The sequence below is a fragment of the Mauremys reevesii genome, linkage group 2 (assembly GCF_016161935.1).
Source record: "Mauremys reevesii isolate NIE-2019 linkage group 2, ASM1616193v1, whole genome shotgun sequence".
Lineage (NCBI taxonomy): Eukaryota > Metazoa > Chordata > Testudines > Geoemydidae > Mauremys > Mauremys reevesii.
Window position 1 is genome coordinate 92,816,700 of NC_052624.1, and position 26,475 is coordinate 92,843,174.

Sequence of the window (26,475 nt, forward strand, 5' to 3'; positions counted from 1 at the left end):
CCAGTTTCCTGACGACTCACTGGTGGAGAAGTAGTTGCTGGCATACTTGCTGGTCTAGTTACTGGAGCTTCTCTTGTCAATTTATTCTAAAAACTGTAATTTAGTGTTAAGTGTAGATAAGTTTTGTTCAAAAGTTAAGTTAAGTTTAAAAGTTTTGTTATGTCCTTAAGTCTTTTAGGAAGGATAAGGGCGTGAGAAGTCTGAAGTTCTAAGATCAAGTCCTTTTTGGGTTATGAATTCAGAAAATAATGTTAGTCCACTTAGCAAAAGACTTTAGACATGACATGTATGTTACCTGTGACTCGAAATTTAGATTGTTTTCCTTTAAATTATTTAGAAAGATTCTCCTTTGGCCTCAGACTAAGTATTTTTGGCCTAGTGAGTTTTCTTTATCACATGAAAAGGCTTTTAAAACAGGGTTTAGGGAAAGAGTGCTGCAGTCTGAACTATAATGTCATGACAAACAGAATCCTTCCAGAAATTATGTATTATTTTTATGATTTATTTCTATTACAGGAGTATCCAGAGGCCTCAGTCAGGGAGCAGAGCCTCACTGTGCTAGGTGCTGTACACACATTTAATGATAAGATTGTCCCTGCCCCAAGAAGTTTATAATCTCATTATAGGACAAGAAATATAGTAACGTCTATTTTTTTTCTATTCTGTTATGACCCTTATGTATTGTTGGTGGCTTCAGAGGATAGATGCAGGCTAACAGTTAAAACACATGCTTTGCTCTACCTGCAAAGCCAATTGTGAATAAGGCAGCTTATTTAAAACAAACAGACAAAAAAAGGTAAAAATTAGTACAAGAGTCAGGAGGTTTGGGGCCAGCCTGTGCAAAATGGTTGGGGCCTACCATGCTAAATGTAATTGTTTTGAATCCAGAATAGGTTTTGTACCTAGAGATATATAACTGGACTGATGTTATCACTGATATATGGCAACATATTACACTTTATGTGGTGACCTTGTTAGATCTCGTAAACTGATGGCCCTGAGATTAGTTGTTCTATATTACCACATGAAAGACTTTTGATTGATTTCCTGGTCTCATCACTTGCTTCTTAGGCAAGGGTTGGAAGTGCTGCAGCAGCACTCCCATTCAGTTTGACCCCTGGAAATAAAATACACCATCTGCTTTTACAGCTGGATTTAGTGAATCATTTGCCTCTGGCATATTAATCAGACATCTGTTACTGATTGAAACACCAGGTTTCTAACTGGTCATTCTGGGCTCTTTTCTCCCATCAGTACACAGAGGATTTCCAAGAGAAACTGCTATTAATGCAATAGAAATTTATGGGCTTGTGTAAAACTTTAGCATTAGGTTCCTGATACTATGAAAATAGAATCTTTATTTTGAGATACACTCTGATCTGTTGTTGCTACAATTATCAGTGTATAGGAGTGGCACAGCATTGTTACAGTGGTGGCACCAAACTAGGCATGCAATAAAAGGCATTGTTAGCATAATTTGATGCATCTAGGCCCCAAGTTGAAGCTATGAAATTAAGACTTTTATTGACTTCTGAAAGGTGAATGCACCAATGCTTCTTTCCTCTCTTACCCTGTACATCTAGAGGGAACAGTGATTATGACTTTCATTACAAAAAACTCTCTAATGGCTGTAAGCTTCTGTAAAACGTTGACCGTATATGAAATTATAATTCTACAAATGAGAAATATGACTGGTATTAATTATTTTGGGTAGAGATTTTTTTGGGAGCGGGAAGATTGTGTCCTTTCTAGATGTAACTAAATGTAGCCATATTTGCCTGGATATAGCTGGTGTTCCAAAAGAAGGCAACAAAATAGACACCAGTGTTTTCAGGGTTCAGATCCATGCATGTGATTTTCCTGAGTTGCAGATCTTTCTATTTCTGTCCAGGCTCTCCCACTATATCCCCAGTACAAGTGATTTAGGCTGGCCCACCTCTCTGCAGGATTCCCAAACCCTGAATGCCATGGCTGCAGCTGCAGCTCTGAGTTCTTGTTCCTTCTGCCCCTCTCTTCCAAGGAACAGAGGGGGAGCCAACTGCCCAGGAGCTGGCCTTGTTTTTCAGCAGCTGATAGGTGCCAGTATAAGAATCTGGATAGCCTAATAGAAATGAGTACAATTGTAAGCGTAGGAGTACCTAGATTAGGAATAGGAACTTTTAGTCTTGTTCCTGTTGGTTGTAAATAGCATGTGATTGCAGAATGGATTTCTGTGAAATGCAAGATGGGGGGGGGGGGGGACCAGAACTGAAACATCCATAGAAAATATATAACTCATTCATTCAAATAACATATAGGGAAATACATAATGGTAAATTAAACAAAATTGGCTTAAACTCTGTGAGTTGGCGGAGATCTAAGTAGGTGTAGGACATTCTTAACCTTGACTTTAATATTAATGTATTTTTTTTCTGGGAATTTCCTTGTGTTTTTGTAACTAAAAATGTCATACACAAACACTAAAGGAGATGCTAAAATATAATATTACCATGAGATATTTCTAATGATTTGATGATATGAAGTATCCTCTTTAACTTTTATGGCCATACTCACCCGTACACCCTGGTTGCTTTATACTACTCTGGAGAATCACAAAGCACACACTACTCTACATTCCTCTGCAATCCTTCCCCTCAATCATTCCTCCCTGGTATCCTTCACTCTCTTCTACACATACAGGCACAGTTTTCCCACCTTCCTGAGCAGATGTGGCAGGTCTTGTAGCTTTTGAAAAAAAATTGTTTTAAGATTAACGGTAATGTTTTGCCATTATTTTTTATTAACTGAAAGTTTATCTGTTACCAGATGTTGATGCATAAAATCTCATCAGTAGAATGTCCTCTAGACAGTATTTGGTCCTGCCATGAGGGCAGGGGACTGGACTTGATGAGCTCTCGAGGTCCCTTACAGTCCTAGAATCTATGAATCTATGATGTTATAGGTAATTTTCTAAGAACAATGATTTGAGCAGGAGCCATGTGAAAATTTCTTAACTGAATATGCAACACAACTCTGTATGGAAGGGATGGAAATTGTATGGTTATTAGGCTCTGTATGTGGATTTTAAAGAGGAATTGCCATTTTAAAAATCATATTTTATGCAAACTCTTACTTCATTATGTTATTCATTGTGACAGAGTGCTAGGTCTAATAGAGGGTCAGCACTCTGATCACTGTGGCCTCAATTAGCTTCCCCAGTGATGGCTGATTGAGGAAATGAGGAGGAAGTAGTTAATCAGACAAGGAAGTTGTGTGATTTAAGGAATTAATTGGCCCATCAGCTGATTATCTTGATAAAAGGCAGAAAGGAAGTGCTAGAGCATGGAGTAAAGGGCTAGCAGAGCCCAGATTGAAGAAAATTCCAAGGAAGGGAGATCTCATTTCCTCCCTGGTCCCTGATGAACAGGCGCTGAAGGTCATAGAGATTAGGACTGTTGTGTTGCACTGTACAGGTGTTAGTGGAGGGGACTTGAATAAATTATACAGCGTGGACATTAAAATAAGAAAGTTGGAGCCATTCCTGGGGTAGCCGGGGGAGTTGAGGGGAGGAATGCATGCCCTTTCACAAATAAAAGCGTAGATGATCAAAGCTGAAGGATTTAAAACAATTGCTTACACTGTTTATGTTGTTTGTCCACTTTTTAAAATTTGCTTCAGCTTGGATAGGTTCTTAGTGCTGCAATGTTTGGGTTGCAAATGCTGAAGGAGAATGTTAGCTTGTGTTTATAAATATTTCTAATTAATTTAAAAAAAAATCTACAGTTTGGGCAATGTTTGAGTTAACATTGTCTCTTTAAAATATGTGTCCTGAATGAAAATTAGGTAAGCGTATAAAATTAGGAATACCTTATCCCACCAAGGAAATGATATAGATCAATGGTTCTCAACATATTTACCATTGTGGGTCACATATGCGGGTTGCATATGCAGCTCTCTGTTTTATGTGGGCCAAATCCACACAATATATATACCACCTGTATGGCTCTGAGGATGTCACATGGGCTGCAAGTGGCTCGCGGGTTGAGAACCACTGATGTAGATTCATATTGCATTAGTCAGATGTGAATTTTAAAGTGTATTTTGCACTGTACCAGAGTAAACACCCACAGGACACATCCCATACCAGTAGGGGAACAAGCAGGTGTTTTCCCATCACTGTATTATGTTTCAGTAGTTTAATATGCCCTGAGCTAAAGCTTTTCTATGTGAACTTAAATTGGAGTACGTTTTGTTGCACAGAGGTAGAATGCTGAGCAAATTACTTGCCTCTTGAGGTTGGCCACAATTAGGCACATAAGTCAGAGATATTGAAGTGGAATTGAACAGATTGGTATGGCAAGAAACAAGAGACTAGAGCTTCATTTAAAAAAATAGTCTCGATTACAGTAACTATTTTCTTTACTTTTTGTTGTTGTTACACATGTCTTGAAATGGGGATTACAAGCACTTGGATTCATTGATTAAAAGGTGTCTGCTCACTGATTCATCTTCCTGAGGCTGATTCTAATATTCCAAATCACTGAGCAGTTTCAAGTAGCTGACTTAGAAAACAACCTGTCAGAGAAATGTTTCCTTCTCTTTCCCTTAAATGTAAACTCAATTTTGTACCACTGAAAGATTTTCTGTGTATAACATTGTTACAACCTTAAAGTCCAGTATTTCGTATCCGGCCATGAATAGAAACGGGATCTTTATTCCATGGGTAAGGGAGATTCTCAGTTTCCCACAGAACATTCACTTCTAGCTCTGGAAGTGTCCGAGGTTAACAGACTTCAGGAGTGAATTTTTAGATACCACCCCCCCCAAAATAAAACTAAATTAGCATTTGTTTTATGGCTCCGTCTGAGCCTGGTAGCATGGTAGTTATGGCCTGAATTTATCTCTGTCTTGTAGGATCATAACAAGTTACTACTTTTGTATATTTTACTTTATTACGACTGATTTCTGTTCCCACTCTACGCAGGTATTTTTTAGATTTGAAGAAGTTTTCTTAAGAACTTCCTTGTTTTAGATACTAATAACAAGTGCTTTGTCCTAGTATAATAGCTACATTTCTTAAATTTTGCAGATTTTATTTGTTTAGTTGAGTTTCTCTTAAAATTATACAAGTAGAATAACAAACTCCAGGGAGTTCAGTTGTTTCAGAGGTATTTCCACATTTGGCCTCCAGTCTTGTGCCTCACTACGCACTTGAGGCATGCAGATATGTCATAGCAGCTGCACATTATGTCATGTGTTTTTCCTTACATAAGTTTCCGGTCATTTAAAAAAAAAAAAACTTTCTCTTTTTTTATTATTTAAAAAAACCCACTAAAGTCAAACCACACACTTATTTATTATACTTAAATCGGAAACCTATCCACAATGAACACCTAAGAAAAGGATTCTACCACTTCAGCCAACAAATCATCCTCTCAGAGACTTGCTCCTGCAACTTTGTTCACTAGGGTATTACATTGTTTAATTTTGGAAAGGTCACAGTCCCATACCAATAGGTGAAACTGAAAACTAGGATTCAAAGTATAATGGGTATAGGGAGGAAGCAGGGTCTTGTGGTTAAAGTACAAACCTAAGATTTGGGAGACCTGCATTTTATTCTTAGTTCTATCACATTCAGATCTTGGAGGAGTCACTTAACCTCTCAGTGTCTGCTTCCCACATCTGTAAAGTGGGTTAATAAACTTATCCTGTGACAAAATCCCTACTTCACAGGGGTGTTACTAATTTACTCCATTATTGGTGTTAGTAATCCACTTTGAGATCCTTATAGGAAGGAACTGTAGAAATGTATTGATGACATGGCTTGAACTGGATGTGTGTAGAAAAAAGTGTAATGATAGTTTCCCAAGCTCCTCCCATTTGAGACACCAAAATGTGGAGTTCTTGGTAACTGTAATTTTTTATATGTTTGTACAATGCCTGGCACAATGATGTTCAGCCTGGCTGTTGCCTTTAGGTGCTACTGCAATATAAATGTGATCTAATAATATATGCTGCTTTAAGCTCTGCTGGGTTACTCAAGCTTGGTTCCCTTTTCCATAAGGTTCATATTCATTCATGGCAGGGGCGGCTCTAGGCACCAGCAAAACAAGCAGGTGCTTGGGGCGGCAAATTACCAGGGGTGGCATAATGCTGGGGCCCCAGCTCTGAGCTGAGGCAGTGTCCTGGGCTGGATCCTGACCGCCCTGTTGTTCTCTGACAGGGTGCCACTGGGGCTGTGCGGCGGGGCAGGGGGAACGTGTCCCTGCTGCTCTCCCATGGGCAGCAGCCAGCCCCCCCCCAGGCAGGAGCCGGTAGAGTGGCCCTACCCCGGTCACGGAACACAGAGGGTGGTGGCGGAACATGGTGGCCGGGCGGACCGCTCCTCCAGCGCCGGCTTCAGGCTCCTCCTCGGCTCGTCGCTGCCACCACCTCCTCCTCCTCCCCGCTTCGCCACCTCCTGCCCAGGGAGGGGACCGGCAGCCCAGACTGAGCCAAACTTGTGCCGCTGCGCAGGCTGAGCCAGCAGCTGGCTCACGGGGGTCCTGGGGAGCAGGAGACCCGGGCAATCTGCCCTGCGATCACCAGCTGCTGGCTGGTCTGCCCTGGGCCCCGGAAGCCAAACCCCACAGCCGCCCCAGCTCGCTCCACGTGAGAGATACAGGTGGTGCCCCCCCCGCCTGGCTGGCTCTGTCCCCGGCCATGCCGCGGGGTGACTGCCCGGGATTTTGAGGTGTTGCTGAGGCTGCCCCAAGCCAGGCTCCCTGGGGTGCACTGTCCCTCTAGCCACGGGGCCCCTAGGCCAGTGTGGGAGCCGGGCCGCAGCCCTGCTCTCAGAGCCTCCTCCCCTCCCCACACTGCATAGCAAGACGTGGGACTGTGGGCATGGCTGCTACAGCCATTTCAGACTGGGATTGGTGCCGGGGGAGTGGAGGTGATTGTGCCCTGGCTTGAGGGACCGGGCAGCCCTCCGCCCCCCCCCCCCAACATGCCTGCAGCTTGCACCTGCTGGCATGGGGCTGCGACACCCAGCTCTGGAGGGCAGCGCCAAGCCCCCGGGCATGCTCGCAGGGAAGGAGAGACAGGAGGCAGAGCTGTTCGGTGTCTCCCACACAGCTCCAGGCCCCTCTGGCTACTCGGCAGCGACAGCCAGGCTGGGTAGCCTGCCAGCAGCATGACTTGGTCTGACCCGCACGGACCACATGAGCCCTGGGGTTGGCGCTGATGTCCTGCCTATGCCAAGGCCTCCGGCGCAGGGGCAGCCCTAGCTCTGCCTAGGCAGACACAGCCCAGCTCACTCCATGGCCGGCCCAGTGAGTAAATGAGTACACTAGTAGGAAATTGTTTTATTTCACTAACTACAAATTCTCTGTTTTAATTATTTTTAATTTTAAACAGTCAAAAACAAGATAAAACAAACATTGAAAAGTGAAAAAGTGTAAAAGCCAAAAAAAAGAAAAAAGAAAAAGGGGGGGGCAGCCAAATTTTTTTTTGCTTGGGGCAGCAAAAAACCTAGAGCCGACCCTGATTCATGGACAAGGTGGGGTTAAAGTCTAAGCACAGTAGGCACGTGCCTAGGGCTGTGGCTCCCACAGTCATGTGATTATATCTGAATCAAAATTTTCATTTTAAAATATATATTTCTAGCCCTCATGATTGAAGAAAAGCTTCAAAATTGAACTTAGGCATAACGAGTGTAGTGATACCTGTCTGAGGCTGCAGACATCCTTTGGTAGAGGGAGGAGCAGCAGCAGCCATTGGAATGAGAAAGGAAGCTGTCTGGTCTTACATGCACCACCAGAGCAGACCAAGCCCACACTACTCTGAGGGAATCTGGGCTGTTTTGGGGTGTTGGATGTCTGGCTGGGCTTTTCAGGATTGCCCCAGCCCCCATTGATAAGACTTAGTAGCCCCCCTGATTTCTGCTCCTCCCTGCTGGGGGAAAAAAAGTGGTGATATTCTTCCAAGCACCTCCCACTTGTGGCATCAAAGTAAAATGTCACTCACAGTCGATTGTGCATATCTTTGTACTATGATCGTCCTTTTCTTTTTTTTTTTATACATGTTTTGGTCACCAGTGAAATAGTTAATAATGTTGGCATTTAAATTATTGTGATTGGACATCTAAGGTGCGGATAAGCAGGACAGTTTATTCTTTTGAGAGCTGTTTCAGGCTGTCTACAAACTCATTATAACATTGGTTATGCTTGGTTCACAGTTTGAAGGCTTTTTTCACAATCATAAAGGCTAGATATTGACATTCTTAATTGTTGATGAAATTGGGAGTGTGGAGGACAAGAGGTCAACCTAAAAGAGGTACTGGATTGCCAACTCAGTACAACACAGTCCAATTAAAATTATTTATTTTCAAGCATGTTAACAGTTAATATTGCTTTTGAAGTGAGCTGTTTTTATATTCATATCATCCCTTCTTATTCTGTACTTTTTGTCTTTGAATGCAATAAAAATATTTTTCAAATAGTCACAGCAGTGGCAAAAACAAGCCTGTTTTACTTCATCAGGTTTAGGAGTTTTTCTTTACAGATAACAAAAAATATCTGAAATATGTATGATTCTAAACCATTGTCTACCAATGATTAAAGGAGATGTTTTGGCTGTCCTAGCTGATGCTTAAGCCATTTTAAAGGTAAACTGGGAGAACACAGTGTTCATTTTCTGCATATTTGTTAGTGTATTTGGTGCAGTATAATGCTGGACAGTTACAAAAATGTGACATTCTTATTTTCAGGAGTTGGAGATGACACAAGAGCCTGGGGACCACCTTTTGTTGGAACAGAAAGCATTTATTTTCTCAGTGTAAATCGAAATAAAAAGGTAAATAGAAGCTCCTCTATTGTGCATTGTGGTTTGGCTTTTTCTGTGACAAGGAACTCAGAACAAACTTTATAAAATGTTGCTTTTATGTTCTTTAGATAATATTTGTAGTAGTACTAGAGACTGGATTATATTGAACAGAAGCTTTTTTTTTTTTTTTTTTTTTTACAAATTAGATAACTGTAACAATTAGGGAGAAACCAGTAACTAACAAAGCAAGAATTCTAATTGTCTGGTTTTTCTTAAGCATGTGTTACGGGGTACAAACCCCAAATACTGTAGTTTACAATTACTATATGTAAATGTGGTAAGATTAAAATTAGCATTACATTGGAACTGAATAGTTCTTTTAAAGAACCAGAATGAGTATTCTGAACAATTACGGATGTATAATTTGTTACATTTGGAAGAAGATAACAGGGTGAGTGACACAGGGACTTTCACATAACTAACAATATTGTATTTTTTGTTACCAGAGTATAGCTGTCAATATGAAAAATCCAAAAGGAGCAAAGATAATCAGAGAGGTATGTTTACAATGTAAATCAATGTAAAATGCATGTTTTCAGCATAATAGCAAAGAATAAACATTAATATAATGGCTGATTAATCATTAAAAACAGGGTAATATCATAGATGTGTATCACCTGTATAGTTGTGTTAAACAGCAATACACTGATTTTCTTTTATACACTAAAACATTTATCTTAATGACTCGTATACAGTGCAACTCAGTTACAGTGAGTTTGGATAGTATGAAATCCTCTTTAAAGTGGATTTCACACTTAAGTTCCAAATTGTTTCAGTGCATTGCAATGAGAAATTGCACTTCCATTTATAGTGCTTAGTGTAAAGCTTTTATGTGGAAAAATCAATTTAATGTTTAAGAGTATTTCACTGTATTAGGAATGGTGAACCATCTGTTCATCTATATTTTCATTATTGTATAGCAAATGTTTGCATATGTCTACTTTGCTTATTGCCCAATGAAGTCTGTAGGAGCAGGCTTGGGCCCCAATATTTGAAGTGTTTTTCATGTGTTTACCGTTGATCAGATCCTATGAATAGCAAAGCTGCCTCAATGTCTGTTCACTTGCCAGATCAGGCTTCATATTTCTGTTCTGTTTCTCTCTCAGTTTTTCATTTTGGAACTTAAAATGTGGTTTTATTCTCAAAAGTAACTATGTAAAAATGGCACGTCATATTCTATAGAGCTATTCCTTATTTATGTCTCACCTGTTTAATTTAGTGACAGACAACATTTTCTACTTGTTGCTCCTGTTAACCCTGCAGAACCAACACAGCAAAGAGCAATTTTTTGCTGGTGATGATTATATAAAATGATGGATTCCAATTTGAGTTTGTTTTTTTTCGCTTATGCAGAAGTGAGCACACTTAATATGGAAATCATTTGGAGACCTTAAACCAAGAATTCTATAATGTCGTTTTCAGAGACAGACCTCAGAATAGAACTGCAAGGCAATATTGATTGTTACTTAACTTTATAGGTTTCCTATGGATGGTTTGGAAAAATTATACAAATAAAATAATTTTGCTTAATATAAAATTTATGTATTTTATCAGCTTCCCTCCCGTCATCTGCCCCCCCCCCCAATATCAGCACCTAACACCTGAGCAGAAACACATGGGCAGCTTGGCACTGAGACAAAATTTTCTGTGCATCCAGAAGATGGACTGTTAGTGGTATAGCTTAGTGGGAGAGCTCAACTAGCACCCATAGTAGGTACAGCCACCTGCCAAGAAATACACAGATTCCAGGAAACAGGGTAAACTCTTCAAGTAAGGAGTGGCAGTGCAGGAAATCCATCAAGTCCCATAACAGAGAAGGGGGTTGGAGACCCCCATCCTACCACTTCTGCACTTCTTCCTCTGTCCAGCACATTCTCCTGATTCTCTCCAGGACTGCCCTTGATAACTATGACAATGGTGTTTCTTCCTGTTCTAAGGTTTATCAAGATTAGCTTGGGGCTAGGTAACTAAACATGCTAACTAACCCCAACCTAACCACAATAATTTCCCTCATGTAGACACAGGTTATGGCAGGACCTCACCTTAACCACCTTTCCTAATATAGGCAAGCCCCAAGTGACTCTGTTGCCCAGAGAGCATTTAGGGTAAAATATGGGTCATTTCTGAGGTCTCCTCCCCTAGTGATTTTACTGAAAGGCCAAAAGCTAAAAAGAAAAAGATAAGTAGGGCTAATTTCTGTCCCTCTTCCCCCAAACTAATTGATTATTCCTTAGGCAAGGGTTACAAAATATCTAGAAAATATAAGGAGTGTTAGAAAAACTGAAAAACCAAAGGTCATATGCTCAGGAAACATGTGGCTTCATCCTTTTTAGTGTCATACTTGTCTGTAGATTCCTCATCCCTTGGAGGAGGGAGCCTCTTCAATCTGAGTCAGATAAATTTAAGTAGGCTCCCCAAACCAGGTTTTTCCCTCAGGAGTATTTCAACTGCATTGTTTAGTCATCCTGACTCTCTTGACCTGGGAACAGTAGAAGCCAAACAAGCCCCTACAGGCAAATAGTTTCCCACCAGCAGCAAAAAAATAGTTAGATTTTTCCCTCAGTGCTGCTGTAGATGAAGTAAATAGGTCTGAATGGAAAAAGTCTTCCAACAGCAGATGCCTTAATAGGCAAATCATGATACTGTAGAAGATCTAAAAGGAGAACTGTCATGAATAGTTAGTAAAGGGTTAAAGCATAGTTAGTAAAGGGTTAAAGCATAGTACCTGGTGGGCACCTGACCTGAGGACCAATCAGGGAAGAGAATTTGAAACTCCTAGGAGGGAACTTTTTCTCTCTGTTTGGGGGGGTCTTTGTCTTTGGCCGTTTGGAGTTCAGGAGACCAGACGAGTTAATCAAGTCCCTACAAGTTCCACTTTTCTGAACTAATTTCTTCTAGTCAAGATAGTGAGTATTAGAAAGATACTTTGTGTCCTTATCTAATAATCCTATGTTTGCAATTCTGTGTGTTTGTTATTGATTATTCTTAATTTCTGCTTGTACTGGTTGTACTGAGAAAGAGAGAGGATTCTCTCCAGAATTTAGCAAGGTTATACCCTATGAGTGTCCAGCTTGGACTCATAGAGATTCTGTATTTTCTTTTTGTTCTCTTAATAAATTCTTTTCTTTTCTTTGGACTTGGTTAATTCCTTCCCTTGGGGAAATTTAGGGGAAGGGGAGGGGGAAGTGGGCTGCTTCCCTGTGTGTAGAGATTCAAGGCGTTTGAATCCAGGTATCTCTCTTCAGAGCAGGCTGGGGGGAGGGGGAAGGTTCCTCCTCTGTGAATTGATCTGTGTTCCCAGGGAGTGTCTTTGAAGGGAAACAGGGGTGTCCCGGCCCACGAAATTGACCGGGTGGTGGCAGCCAAAGGGGAGACCTACCCTAGGATTTTGGGGTGGGGGAAGACATGCTGGTCCTCACTTTGAAACCCCCCAGTTTCAAGTGAGGGTGCAGACCAGGACAAGAACCAAGGAATAGTTTCGATGCCTGAAACTGACATGAGAATGATGGTGGAAATGAAGGAGACCATCATTCCAGCGGAGGCTGATTTCTCCCCCACAAAAAAATAAAACTGAACATTGAAGCCTAACAGAGAAGAAATTACAAAGCAAATTTAGGATTTGTGCAATCATTCACCTCAGATTTAAAGAGCAAGCATTCAGGCCTTGCTGACTCTGATTTCCCATAGCCCGCATCCTTTATGGAAGATGCAGTCATAAATGTAACTTTTTTCTCTTGGATCAATGGCAACCAAAGCAGTGGTGTTGTAGTAACAGTAGAGATGGACTAAAGAGGTGTGTTTTGGTTCTGGACTAGATTTAGCCCCAACCTGGTCTGGGGCTAACAGGTTGGTGGTTTTGGATTATATGGTGCTAAAATCTTGCAGATTTATCCTTGTGTGATTATAGTTGGACCTAAATTGGAACCAGAAGATGGGACCTTCCCAGTGCTGGATTTGACCAAATGGGTGTGCATGAATGGATACTTTTTTCTTTAGTGGCAGATTTATAACTGGTGGTTATCTTAGTGATCAGTACATCTGGCGCACACTCCATGCTGAATTCTGAGCCTTATCTAGTATTATATGTTCCATACAGAAAAAAGTTGTGTTAAATACCATAAGGAAATTCATGAATAAGAGAAGTTCAGGTCTTGGGACATAATCTGTCCTTAACTTACGTCCTGATCCCAAGCACCAGAAAGAAGTGGTTGTGTACTCTAGCTAGAGGTTATGTGGGTACTAAAATTTTATATACAGCATACTGAACACTTCAGAAAATCAATTGTCTTATTTCCTAAACTTCCATCTTGGATATGGGAAAGAAGGCATGCAAAGAAATGTTCACTACATGTATCCAAAGCTGTGTTAAAGAGCAAAGCCAGAAGACTATGAATCTATGACTAGTAGCCTCAGAGAACCTTCAGGCGCATTCCACAGATGCAGCCAAAACAACTTGGGTAGAAGAGGCTTGCAAATCTGTAAATCAGCAGTCTGGTCCATTTTTCATCCTTTTACAAAGCAATAGAAGATGGGTTTCCAGACATCTGCTCTCACATAATTAGTCACAAGGTTATTTCACCCTTTGGTGCCCCAGTAACAAATGCTGCTCTTCCTTAGTCTACTTAGCTCATATCACTGTTTGCCCTTTCTAATATTTTTGGTCACTGCTGGCTGCTTCCTAAGAATGTGATGGATAAGTGGATATGCAGATCAGTAGAGAGAAATCTAATCTTATCTGTCATTTCCTCTCTTCTAAAAGTAGCAAGTCCACTTATCTGACATCCTATCACCCTTTTGTGTTGATATATCTGAGTATATTTTTTACAGCCCTACTTACCAATTCATCAAAACTCTGTCAGAGGATAAGTCTGTAGGACTATATTCCTGCTGTGCATTTACTACAAATAATTTCGTAGTGGTTCTTACATAAAATTGATATTAGTTATCATAGTTTTGGGAAAACTCTCTGATGGGAAATTAATGGGCAGGCTCTTTTCTCTTCTGCTGTCCTTGATCGACAGCTCTAGCTGCCTCTGTCTCTGAAGTCAGCAGATCCATCCCACACTCATGCCTATGTCAGAGAAGAGAAATTGATAGGCGCGGTGGGATACAACTTATTTTTATGGAATTCTTTTAAAAGTTCTCCCCAAAAGGATAAATTGGCAATATTAATATTACTTTCTAAAAAATTTCTTCTTTTAATAAAATAGTATCTGTTTTTAGTATTGGTGTTTTCCAAATAATGAGTGCAATTATGAGAGAGAGAAACAGAAATAATCTATATTTTTTGTACTTATACCATCACTTTTTACTAAGATATAAAGTTGAACAGAATAGTGTACTAGCTGTATTTAGTACAATTCCAGTGCATGCACCTTTTTGTTTCTATTCATTATTGGAGTCCAAAATAAGAAAGCTAGACTTCGTACTCAGAGATCTAAAGTGGGGCATGAACAGTGGAATTCGATTGCTATTAAGTCACAGCCCTGTGTCAGGGTTAGGGTGATCAGATTGCACCAGCAAGGCATCAGGGTGAGACCAAGCCTCGTAGAGCTCCCAAGTAGTACAGTTAGTGCAGCACGTTAGAGTGATGAGTTAACTTGGGTGATCGGCCTTAGTCTAGCCCAAGTGCGAACAGCCACATTGCAAAGCCAAATCTGAGTTACTGTGTCCTCACTGATGGCGCATTCCCCTGTGTGTGTCACTAGACTTCTGGGGGCATTTTCCATGGTTCTTTGTGCTGCAGTAAACCGAGTGGCTCTGATTTTTTTCTCGGTGAGTTGTGGGATAACTTGTCTCTCCTTCTGGGTCCTTTGGGGTGAGAGTAGGGTGACCAGATGTCCCGATTTTATAGGGACAGTCCCGATTTTTGGGTCTTTTTCTTACATAGGCTCCTATTATCCCCACCATCCCCTGTCCCGATTTTTCACATTTGCTATCTGGTCACCCTAGGTGAGAGGGGGAGGAAAGTGTGGGAAAGCATTGGAGGACTATCAGCAATTGAAAGAGTTAGCCTATGTCCTCACTACAAAGTGGGTGAGTTACCAGCCTGAGTGAAAGTGGTACCTGAGCTCCAGCCTGTATCCCCAGCTGGGCCAGCCACCCTGTGTCTGAAGTACAACCAAACTCTGGTGAGATTTTTTGGTGTGTGTGCAAGAGGGGTTGGGGAAACAACATAGTAAATGCCTGCATTAATTCTACAGTGAAGACACTCTTAAAGAGTGTTCAAAGTGTGCTCCCCATCTTACCTGACTGGTTCTGCTAGCCTGTGCAGAGAGGTTGGAGGGCTATGGTCCTACCTTCTCCCCTCTTCCAGGCTAGTGCTGACAGTGGCACTAGCTCTGTGGTACCCTTGTTCTCCATGAGGGACAGGACTCCTCCCATCCCAGTCACACACTTTTTGTAGCTTCCACGAACTAGTGTGCATTTCATTTCTCAGCAATGGAATGATGAATTAAATAACCATCAATCCTCCGCCATTAAAATTCAACAACGTTTATTAAAAATCTAGAGACGATTCCGCAAAAGGCTTTAAATAATTTTAAACCAGTCACATTGTAGTCCTGGATTTTCTTGATACTGTCCCTTGACATTAAAATGCACTTTTACCTTATGTCAAACTTACTAATAACATCCATAGATATTCTGTGTCTCCTCCATGCAGCCAATCCAATCATTCATAAGTTGCATGCCTTGTTGTCTGAATGAGAATCAGTTTCTGTCTGCCCGGCTAAATGTTTGCTGGCTTAGCTTTTTCTTTGGCCTTAGATACAGTAAAACAGCCTACATGCTAGAACAATAATGGTTGTGATTGCTGATATGATGACACTAGTTTATGGAAACTGTTCCAATGTACTGTACCTAGTAATCAGCCAGATACATGATAGCTCCAGAAAGTAGAACTCTGGTCAACTTGCAATAATCTAAAACAGTTCACTTTTGCACAAAGCCTGTGCTTAATTAATGTATGTATATGTGTATGTGTCAGTGGATTGTTTCTCAAATTCCTTTAAATGACCGCCACCATCTTCTCAGGTATAAGCCTATTTCTCCAGAGGTTCATAATTAACTTTGTTTGCATGACCTAACCATTTATAAATAGGTCCAGATATAACTCCCCATTTGTGGGGATGAGTGAAGGTATGATTTAGGCTCTGATTCAAAGTCCATTAAAATCATTAGGAGTCTTTCAATTGATTTCAGTAGGCTTTGGATCAGACTATTTATATAACTGTACAATAACTAAATAGATATTTCCTATATTGTGCAAAAGAGGGTTGATTTACATTAAAAACGTACACTGAAATAAAAGGCGTGAATTCAGACTGATTTAGGGCTGGTCTATACAGACAATTGCAGTGGTTTAAATATAAAGGTGTGGGTTTTTTTTTGTCGTCTTGTTTTAATTCTGATTCAACTGGTGCAACTTAGTGTGGATGCTGATCTATTCATTTAAACTTGGTTTATATTGTGTAATTTATGTTGGTTAATTTACATGCATAAGCTAAATCTGTATAAATGTATTTAATTAATTTTAAACCTATATCCACACATGAAAGTTACACCAATTTAACTAAATTGATTTAAGATAAATGTGTAGGCAAGTTGACAATAATCAATTTTAGGATACTGGTTTAGTTAAATTGATGCAAAGATTCTTTATGTGGAAATATATAAAGTATAAAGGAAATGTTGATAACCAAGGATTAGCCTTTGAGTATTCACTCATATTAAATCCTTTCCTCCTCATTGAACAGGTGAAAATAATAAGAGATCTCTCTGTATCTTTAACCTTTAAGTTGCCTTTCTTGGTAAAAGCCCTTGGGGTCAACTATAAAAGCATATGGAGAATATATCCAGATCAAAAGCTTTAGTTGCAGAGCATAAGAAATAGATACACTTGAGAAAAGGGTGGTAGTCTTTTGTTTGCTATGTTGAGAAACAGTCCACTGACCTGGAGTTTTCTAGGTTTAGAAAGCAGCTGCATCCTATCACATTGTTTATAAGCATTGTCATTTCTGCTATGATACAGAAAGTCAGGCTCCAGGACTGGATATTCTATTCCTGAAGCTGCCTTTAGGATTTTCATGTAACATAATCGGATAGTTATATGCTAAAAGAGACAGCACCAGGCCCATGAAATATATTAAAAGATACTGTATGTGAAATTGGTAGTTTGGAAATCAAAAACACTGTTGCCAAAAGCATCTGTTTCTGCCGCAGAAAAAACAGCAATGGATGAAGAGTGCTTCCTCTTCTCCCTACTCGTTCCTAAAATTAGGAAAGACCAATATAATGTCAGTGTTTGTCCTGTTAAATGTAGACAGCCTTTGGCCAATTGCCATGATGACAACTTATAACAACATATATGGTACATTCAAGATTTTAATAGTGAATCCATTCTAGGCAGGCAACACTTCTAGTATGTTACTGACCAGAGTAGAGAAGCCATTTGTTCAGAATAACAAGTTTATTTAAGCCAGTCACAATTACCTTGTGACTTCTGTACTGTAGGAAAGCCAGGAACTATCTTGTTTACTGAAATTTTAAATTAAGTTATGTGGGGAACTTGTTGAACTTTCAGAAGTTGATTAAGAAGTCTGACTCATCTTTGTCTTTTCTTTCAGCTTGCAGCTGTGTCTGATGTTTTTGTGGAAAATTATGTCCCTGGGAAACTTGCTGAAATGGGCCTGGGGTACGAAGACATTAACAAGATTGCTCCTCACGTTGTGTACTGTTCAATAACAGGTATTTTAACTTTGCAGATTTGTGCAAAGGCTCATAATTTCATTTATTCTTTCCAAAATTCTGCAGCAGAAGGCATGCCATTTTATACAAACCTTTCTGGTTCATTTATGCTCATTCAGATTAATGGAGTGATATTTCTGGAGACTGACATTTTCTATATATCTAGAAAGCAGGTGTAGGGAAAATAGCAGTTGGCAACCATGCAAACTGCTTTATGATAACTTGCTCAATATAGGCGCTGTTATAGTGAATCAGACCTGTGGTCCATCAAGTCCAGTATCCTGTCTCTGGCTGTGGCAGTACCAGAGGGAGGGTGCAAGACACCTCACAGAAGTCAGATGTGGAATATCTCACTCCGAAGAAGTGAGCTGTAGCTCATGAAAGCTCATGCTAAAATAAATTTGTTAGTCTTTAAGGTGCCACAAGTACTCCTGTTCTTTTTTTAGATGTGGAATAATAATCTATCCCACATAAAGCTCTCATTCGTATATCTAATAGTTAGGAATTGGTTTAAATCCTGAACCATGAGGTTTTATATTCTTCACAGCCTTCTGTCGTGAATTTAGGGTTGACACTTACTAGGGTTGACACAAGAGGCACTTACTACTGCTATTTGACCTTGGACTTTAGTTTGGCAAGTTATAGTCTTAATCCTGATTTTATAGTATTAATTGGAGTTTGTAAAGGGAATTGTCTTAGGATATAATTCTTGGTGTATGAATTTTTAAAAATGCAGAAATACCACCCTAAGCCCTGATCCTGCAAACATTTATGCGTACGCTCACCTTTATTTATGTGAACAGTTCAATGTTTCACATGTGTAAGTGTTTGCAGGATCAGGGCCTGAGGTGTAATTAAAAAAATACTATATTAAAAGGTGTTGCATTTAAAAAAAACAGGCCTAATATGGTAAGATCAACATTTGATAGTTAAAGGTTCTTTAGATCTGCTATGTTCTCTGATGTTTAGAGTTATAGTAGAAATGAGATTTCTGCCTTAAATTCCTATTTTAAATAAATTATAACTTAAACAAATATACTGTTTAGAATGAACTTTTAACAACTTGGCTCAGTCCAGAAGGAAAACAAATCATGAAAACACATTTAGCAATTTTTGAATTTTCTGACTGTGAAGAATTTTTTGCACATATATACACTTATATAATTAGAACCAAATACCTCTTTTTAAACTTCATACTTACCATGCATAAAGAAATGTGGTTTTGAAATAACAAAGACAGAGATGTTTGGAAATAGTGTACGGTGTATATTCAATAAATTGTTTTATTTCAGAAAGTGCATCTACATCGAGAGGCCAACCTGAGCCTGAGAAGGAGCCAGAATTTACTAATGTACATTGCCAAAGAGCCACAGTAATACGTCAGCAGCCCCCCATCAGCTCCCCCAGAGCCTCCCACCCACTGGCAGCCCCTCCAATCAGCGCCTCCCCAATCAGCTGTTTTGCAGCATCTGGGAGGCTCTGGGGGAAGGGGATATGAGTGAGGGCATGGCAGGCTCAGGAGAGTGGGCGGGAAGGGGTGGAGTGGGGGCAGGGCCTGTGGCAGAGCCAGGGGTTGAGCAGTGAGCATTCCCCGGCACATTGGAAAGTTGGTGCCTGTAGCTCCAGCCCCGGAGTCGGTGCCTATACAAGGAGCCGCATATTAACTTCTGAAGAGCCGCATGTGGCTCCGGAGCCACAGGTTGGCCACCCCTGATCGACATGAATTTACAGAATGGGTCTGAGGTGACCTTTTGATGTATTTATACTGCATGTTCATCAATGGCCTGAATTTTAGGAGTGCTGAGCATCCATGTCTCCCATTGAAGTCTATGCAAAGTGAATATATATATCCCAGTTCTGGTTTTTCATAATATGTTCCAAAGTCCAAAATGTCTCTTTTGAGACACCTGAACTGTCCCACTTTTTTGTTTCATCACTCGAAACGCTTGGATTTTTTTATAACTACACAATGTTTTTTCAAGAATTATGGCTATCCTGAGTAGAATTTGCATTGTGTTTACTGAGACAGACAAGTGAAACAAGCATCAGGGGAGAAGAGCAGGTTTTGGAGTGAAGATAAAAGTCAATTGATAGTCTCTACAATCAATGCTGTTCTTTTGCTCAAAGTAAATGTTAACAACACTTGTTCACTGTTTAATTATAAACTAGTTCAGACCGTAAGTTACTGGGGAAAAATAAACCTACAGTCCAAGAAATATCCAGAAGCTGGCAGTGTTGATACCAGCATGCAGTTTTAAAAAGAAGTGTACTTTAGCTTTGTGTGACTACTTCATGACCCTAAAAAATGTTGCCACAATAGTACCCCAGTTTTGGATTTTGCAAGTATAGTCACCCCAAGACTATGGGCTCATTAGAAATTTTCAGTTGAAACATTTTTAACAGGAAATTGGGTTTTTGATGAAACAATTTTTTCACAGAAAGTTTCTGCTTCCTTTTAAAAGTTTTGTCGAAAAATGGAATGTCCCAAAAACTTAAATATTTTGGAAGAAATAAAAGTTTTTGGTACCTGTATTTCTGTTGAATTTTTTTCCCTGTTAAATTTAGACAAAAATGAAAATTTACATTTTCATCAACATTTTCCACTGAAGAAAATAATTTTTTTTTAACCAGCTCTACTGTGGAATTCTCAGTCCCTCTGAAAATGAGGTGGGAGGAAGCAGGGTCATGTTCCCCCCCCCCCGCCCCCGATTTGCTGCTTGGCTTGGACTGACTATGCTCGGTAACACCCCTGAAACCGGCTTCCCTCACAGTTCCCCCACTATCGGCAGGCACAGGTCACCTCTGATAGTTTCTAAATAGTCTGCATATTTTACTTAGATCAACACTATTTTCCTGTCACAGTAACTGTCTTAATCTTTTCTACTTATCTCCTGTGCAGTGGATTAAAACATTTTGAAGCCACTAGTAAAACAAACTCAGTGATGTACAAGATATATAAAGGTTGAATAAATTGTGGGGTCTAAGTGTTGTACCTTGCAATTGAAGGGAATAGTGATTGGATGCTTGAAGGAGGCAGTCCATTCTTCTAATCTGAATAGTTCTGATGTCCTTTGATTTTTTTAAAGGCCAAGCAAGTTTGGGCTGGCTAGTGCATGAATGACTGACCATGTCACAGTATGTGGTGCTCTAGCTATTTTTCTTTCTCTGTTTGTTGCATTCTGACCGCAACTTTTGTCTTCTGATTTGATCACTTCTTGATTTGTTGGCAGCTTTTTAATTTTTGTAATCAGTTGAATCCTGTACTCTTTTTAGATTTCACTCTTCCAAAGGTGGGGCTAATGTTATTTCATGGTTTCTGTCTGAAAGTTTTGATTTCAGGCCTCACAATAAGACAACCACCAACTGAGAAGATACTACTGAAGTTCAAGAAGTATTGGGCTCAAAAGTTCCCGCTTCAGTGTTTTGCTAGTACGGGCTTCTCCAAGATGATGATAATGATTAATAATCTGTTTGATTGTTATTCAGTTGGAATGAAATCCTGATCTCATTGAAATCAATAGCAAAGTTCCTAGTCAGTGGGGCCAGGATTTCACCCTTGATTCCTTTTCTGTATTTTGTCTACAACAGACTTATAATTTTAGATTTTCAAAATGTTTGGGGTTTTGGGGGGAGAGTGGGGGTGGAATTATTGTGATACCCCAAGATGTTTATTCATATATGTTACAGATTTCAAATCAGGATATCCCAATATGTTTTCTTTGTCTCATGCCTTCTCCCTTTAGAAATGAGTGTAAACTTGTGCACTTAGGACTGCTTAGTAAATTGTACATTACTTTTACTGTTCTATGTTGACAGCTGAGATAGGGGAAGGATCCTTGATCATTTGGAAATGGCTTGGGAGTGAAAGGGAGCAGGCCACATGAGATCAACTAGAACTGGATTCATGTAAATTTGTTTAAAGTGAGGAAAACTCACAAATGGAAAATCTTGGGTGTATGTTCACTTTAAGGGTAACTCTTTTTGTTTCCTACTTTAAAGCTGGTGATGTCTATTGATGAGTTTAATGTCTTAGAGCAGGGTTTCTCAAACTTCATTGCACCGTGACCCCCTTCCGACAAAAAAAATTATAACATGACCCTGGGAAGGGGGACTGAAGCCCAGGCCCCACCACCCCAGGCTTGAGAGCCCAGGCCCAAGGCCTGCCATCCAGGAGGCACCAAAGCTTGAGAGCTTCGGCCCTGGGTGGTAGGGCTTGGATTTTGGCTTCAGCCCCAAGCGCCAGCAAGTCTAACGCCAGCCCTGGCAACCCCATTAAAATGGTGTTGTGACCCACTCTGGGGTCCTGATCCACAGTTTGAGAACCGTTGTCTTAGAGAAGCCATCAGTCTAGGTCCATGCCTTTCACTTCCAGGTTCTGTAGAGACTCCTTTAGCCCAGCACATGTCTTCCTCCGCCACCTCTGAGACCTCCAACATGACCAGCAGTTATGTAATCTCCACCCAAGAAGTCTCACCTGCTGGTCTTTTATCAGGATCTCCTCAGGATCTGGAAGCTAGTGGCTGCTGAGGGGGGACCTCTGCATGGAACCCCTGCTACACAGCTTCCATTTCGTATGCAGGTGGTGGAGTCCTTCTTGGTGTGTCGGAGGTTGTACCTGGCAAGTATCACCAGATTTGGAGACCTCCTGGACTAAGATCAGAAGGACTAGGGTGGAGCACACATGGGGCTGTCCACCATGTGTATGCTCCAGGAGGTGAGGGCAGCCTTGCCTCCTGCTCCCCTCGCTTACCTTCTCCTGAAGTAATGGATGGCCATCTTGGCCAGTGCCAGCAAGAGGTTGACGGTGAGGTACTGCACCTTTGTGGGGCCAAGGATGGAATGTGCTAGAATCAGAAGCTGCAGGGAAAAGTACACAACTCTTTTGGGAGAGTGATCCCTGGCCATCCCTCACCCATGGTCTTCCAGAACTTGTCATCTGGCCCCCGCCCTGCAAGCCCCCCTCACCCTGGCTATCCTCTGACCTGCCACCTGAGTCAGCTGAATGACATCATGCCGGTCTGCCTCCGAGCTGCACCCAGAAAACATCTGTACATATTCGTGTTTCATACCATCCACTTCCTTGCGCTTGTGTCCTGCCCCGACACTGTGGTGGGACCTGTGCCCACCAGTGGAGGGCAAGGAACCACGGTAGGCCAGTCTGTACTCCGCTCTGATTCCATGGCCTGCCAGGGTTATTAGTTGATGGTTCCTCCTTGGTGCCGTGAACACGGTTGTGTTCCTGGTAGAGTTCACAAAGTCCTCCAACTCCTGTCCCTTTTGTGGCAACCTCTGGTCGTCTTGCCCAGCCAGTCCCAGTTCCCTCCTCATGACTCCTTATCCAGTCTGTCTCTTCTCACCCTCCTCCAGTCTCTCCGGCCATCATCCCTCACTCCCACTCTCCCCTCCACAGCTGTTCCCAGTTCCAGTCTCTTTCTCCCTGGGCTCCTTTTCCAGTCTGTGTCATCCTCACCCTGGTCCTTGTACTAGACTCAGCCAGCCAGCCTCAGTTCTTCCTCCACACCCTGCCCCTTGTCAGATCTGTCTCCCCCTCACCTCATCCCCTAGTCTCCTTGCTCAGCCAATTCAGATCTTCCCCCCATTCCTCATCTTCTCACCATTATTAGTCTTTCTCTCTGTTGTTTCCTTCCTTAGTTCCCAATCCCAGTCCTGCTCCATCTCAGCTCCTTGTCCCAATCTACTCCTTTCCACACCTGATCCACCTCTTATCCTCTCTGCATTTGAGTCAGGCCCCTTCCTCATCCACACTGTCTGGTGCCAGTAAACTGAGGTCATTGAAAGCACAGGAGCTACAAGGTCCCTACTCTTGGTTCTGGTGCTTGGCCCTACCCTGACCCATAGCAACCATGAGCAACAACTGCAAGGAGAGTCTAGCTTGTGTGCCTGTAGCCCTGGGCTGGAGCATGCTCAGTTGCTCTGTAGGGACAGCAGTCGCAGATAGAAGCTGTGAGGGGATAAAGTGTGATTAGTGCTGCTGGAATCTTTTGAGATCCTACACCTTGCCACAATTTAAGTCTGTTACAAAGAATTGGTGTGGTAGACATTCTCAACAAAACAGTTAGAAGTGTGTGTGTGTGTGTGTGTGTATTTTGCATGGCAAAATGTTTTCACCCACTTTTTCTTGGAAATGGTTGAACTCTTTTGATGGAAGCTTTTCAAAACAATTCTGCAGGAGGCAAACATCTAATATGGAAATATTCAGCCCAAACGATTAAAGTTTGGCAGAGTTATAAGGAACTGAAAACAGCCTCTTTTATAATAGGAAGTGTTGGGAAACCTTAATAGGTGCTGCAAGCACCACCTCAAATTTAGGACCTGATCTAAAGACTATTGAAATCAGTGAAAAGATTCTGTTGACTTCAGTGTGCTTTGGATCAGGTATTTCAGGAACTATTTTGTTGATCTTTATAACACATTTGTATTTAGTTTGTTAACAGTGGGGTAATAGTTAATCAGCCAGTTAATGGTTGCACTGAAAAACTTAATGCGTTTGGAACCTTCCTCAATTACCTCCTTTCTCATAAAGCTTTGTTTATAAAGTGTTACTCAAAAGTTAGTGGTGAGAAAACAAATTTTACATTAAGGTCTGAAACCTGCAATTGCTTAAGCTCACATGTAACTTTACCCTTTTGGATAGTCATTGAAGTCATTGACGTTATCTAAACAAGTCTGATTTGAAGTCAGTGGGACTATCCATGTGAGTAAAGCTGCCTGAGTGTTTGCAGAATCAGGCCCTTAGTAATGTAAATTATATATGTTAAATGAATATGTATGTATGGTGGTTGCTTCAGCCAGAAGTTATGTGCAAGTTTTACAGAATTTCCTGTAGGTTGCTGCTATACAGTATTTTTATTAAAAATCATACCAATTGGACATATTAATCAACACTTGTCCCTGCTGAGTGGCTGCAGTGCTGTTTTTCCAGTATCGTAAATAAATTGATCAGTGAAAAAAATTAAATGTTTTGAGAATAATTCTGAATACATTTTTTGACAATGGATATTATTATTATTCCAGGTTGGCAGTGGTCACCATAAGAATCACTTTATTTGTCTCTAGGACAGTAGAAACATGAAGAGAATACACAAGGTGACACTGACAAGCCAGGAGATGTGAAAGAGCAACTTTAAATTAATAAGATGTATCGTATCTAAACTTTGGTCAATGCAGTCTTTTACACAAAAGCAATACTATTTTGGAACTGCCTCTTTTTAAAATTTTTTGGATTGCTGTGCTTAAAGTAGCAATTGTTAACAGTTTATGAGACAAGTAGCTTATCAGAAAGCCAGGGTCATGCCCAGGTGAAGAGTTTACACATAGGTAAGCCAAATGCTAACTCCTTTTTGGAATTTTGGAACGGTGATTAGTAAATTGAGTTTCTTATCTAAACAAGTCTGATTGAATTTATGTAGCATTGCACAGGTTGTTGCCCTGGTGCTAGAATCTTTGTGATATTTCCCAACATTTCTGCTGTTTTCTGAGCACTCTTGAGCCTCCTAGGTTGTCTGTTCTCACTCACAAGTTGGCTTCATTGCTAATTAGAGTAATCTTAAACTATTTCTAAGTCTAATATATTCTGACAGCTCTGTGGTTGAGATTGGTTTAAGTTTATGAAAACCGGCCAGTTAAAGTAAACCATGCGTGTGCTGGTCACAAAGGAGTGACCATTTGATGCTGTTGGTATGGACTTGTTTAGCACTTTGTTATAACTATGAGAAAGTTAATTAGGACCTTTTTCTGAACAGTAGGGGGCAGTGTTTAAAAGGACAACACTCGCTGCCGAGTATTACTTCCCAATCAAAGTGCTGGGATTTTTAAAACAATTTTTTGTAACTCAGAACTCTGTGGGGGAAAATCTGCTTGTGTTTTATGAGATTTTTGAGTTTGATTTTTGGTTGGTCTTTGAATGATAACACTAATTCCTCCTATAATTACCTATTAATTTAAAAGTTTTTGTCTATATTTTAGATTTTTAGTTTGAATTGTGCTTGCTTTTTCTCTTGTGTAAAGGTGATTTGGAACTGTAGCTTTCCTTATTTTCCTTCCCATTGCCTTTTTTTTAAATCCTTTTAAAAAAAGAGTAGATACAGTCACTGCATCATATATAGGTAGTTTCTCTACTGTTTTAGTGGCAGTATAAGAGCTCTTTCAAGTGTCCCTTTTTAGTGACCATAGCTCCATTGATACTTCTGGGAGATCCTAGTATGGTAACAGTTAGGATTTATTATTAGTAGTTAATTATTTGTATTCTAGTTGTAGATAAGATGTATTAAGTACTGTGTAGACATATAGGAAAATACACTCTGCCCAAAACAGCTTACAGTTTAAGGTCCTGATCCTGCAAACAGTTATGTATGATAGTCACCTTACAGAGTATGACACTGCTCATATGATCAGAGTTATTCATGTGCATAATTGTTGTCAAGGTTGTGGCCTGAAAAGACACCCTCCCCCCAAGATAGATTAAAGATTGGGGTAAAGGGAAACAACTTATGAGCAGTGGTGGATTTAGAGTTAGTGGGACCTTCATTTTCAGGCCTCCCCTCCCATCGAGACCCAGCCAAGAAAAAGAATATTCTCTCTTATCTCCCCCGCCCCGGTTTTCATTCTTTTTTTTCTTTCATCCTCCTCCTATATTATAAGTAATGGGCTGGTTGTAGCAACACCTGGAAAAGTGTTCTTAAAATCCTCTAGTTCATTAACTAACTGTGGTGGCATGTGTGGAATTGCTTCAGATTAGAGCCAGTTTGTAGCGTCCTCCTTATCAGAAGCTGGTTTATGCAATGGCAGGTAACTTGGAGTTCCTAGGCTTTTTTTTTCTGGTGAACTTGTTATTTCTAGATAGCCAGGTAGGGGTTGATCTGC

At 40.7% G+C, this 26,475-nt stretch overlaps 1 protein-coding gene across 12 annotated transcripts in view; it reads left to right on the top strand.

Annotated features, from left to right (window-relative positions):
• Positions 1-26,475, top strand: part of SUGCT (succinyl-CoA:glutarate-CoA transferase) — a 658,579-nt gene that overhangs the window by 8,723 nt on the left and 623,381 nt on the right. For all 12 annotated transcript variants that reach the window (XR_005594438.1, XR_005594442.1, XR_005594440.1 and 9 more), the window contains exons 4-6: positions 8,729-8,814; positions 9,291-9,341; positions 17,472-17,592. Coding sequence is in view for 7 of the 12 variants with exons in the window: in XM_039525907.1 (XP_039381841.1) it covers positions 8,729-8,814; positions 9,291-9,341; positions 17,472-17,592 (258 nt within the window). In the remaining 5 variants the exon portion in view is untranslated. The remainder of the gene's footprint in view (positions 1-8,728; positions 8,815-9,290; positions 9,342-17,471; positions 17,593-26,475) is intronic.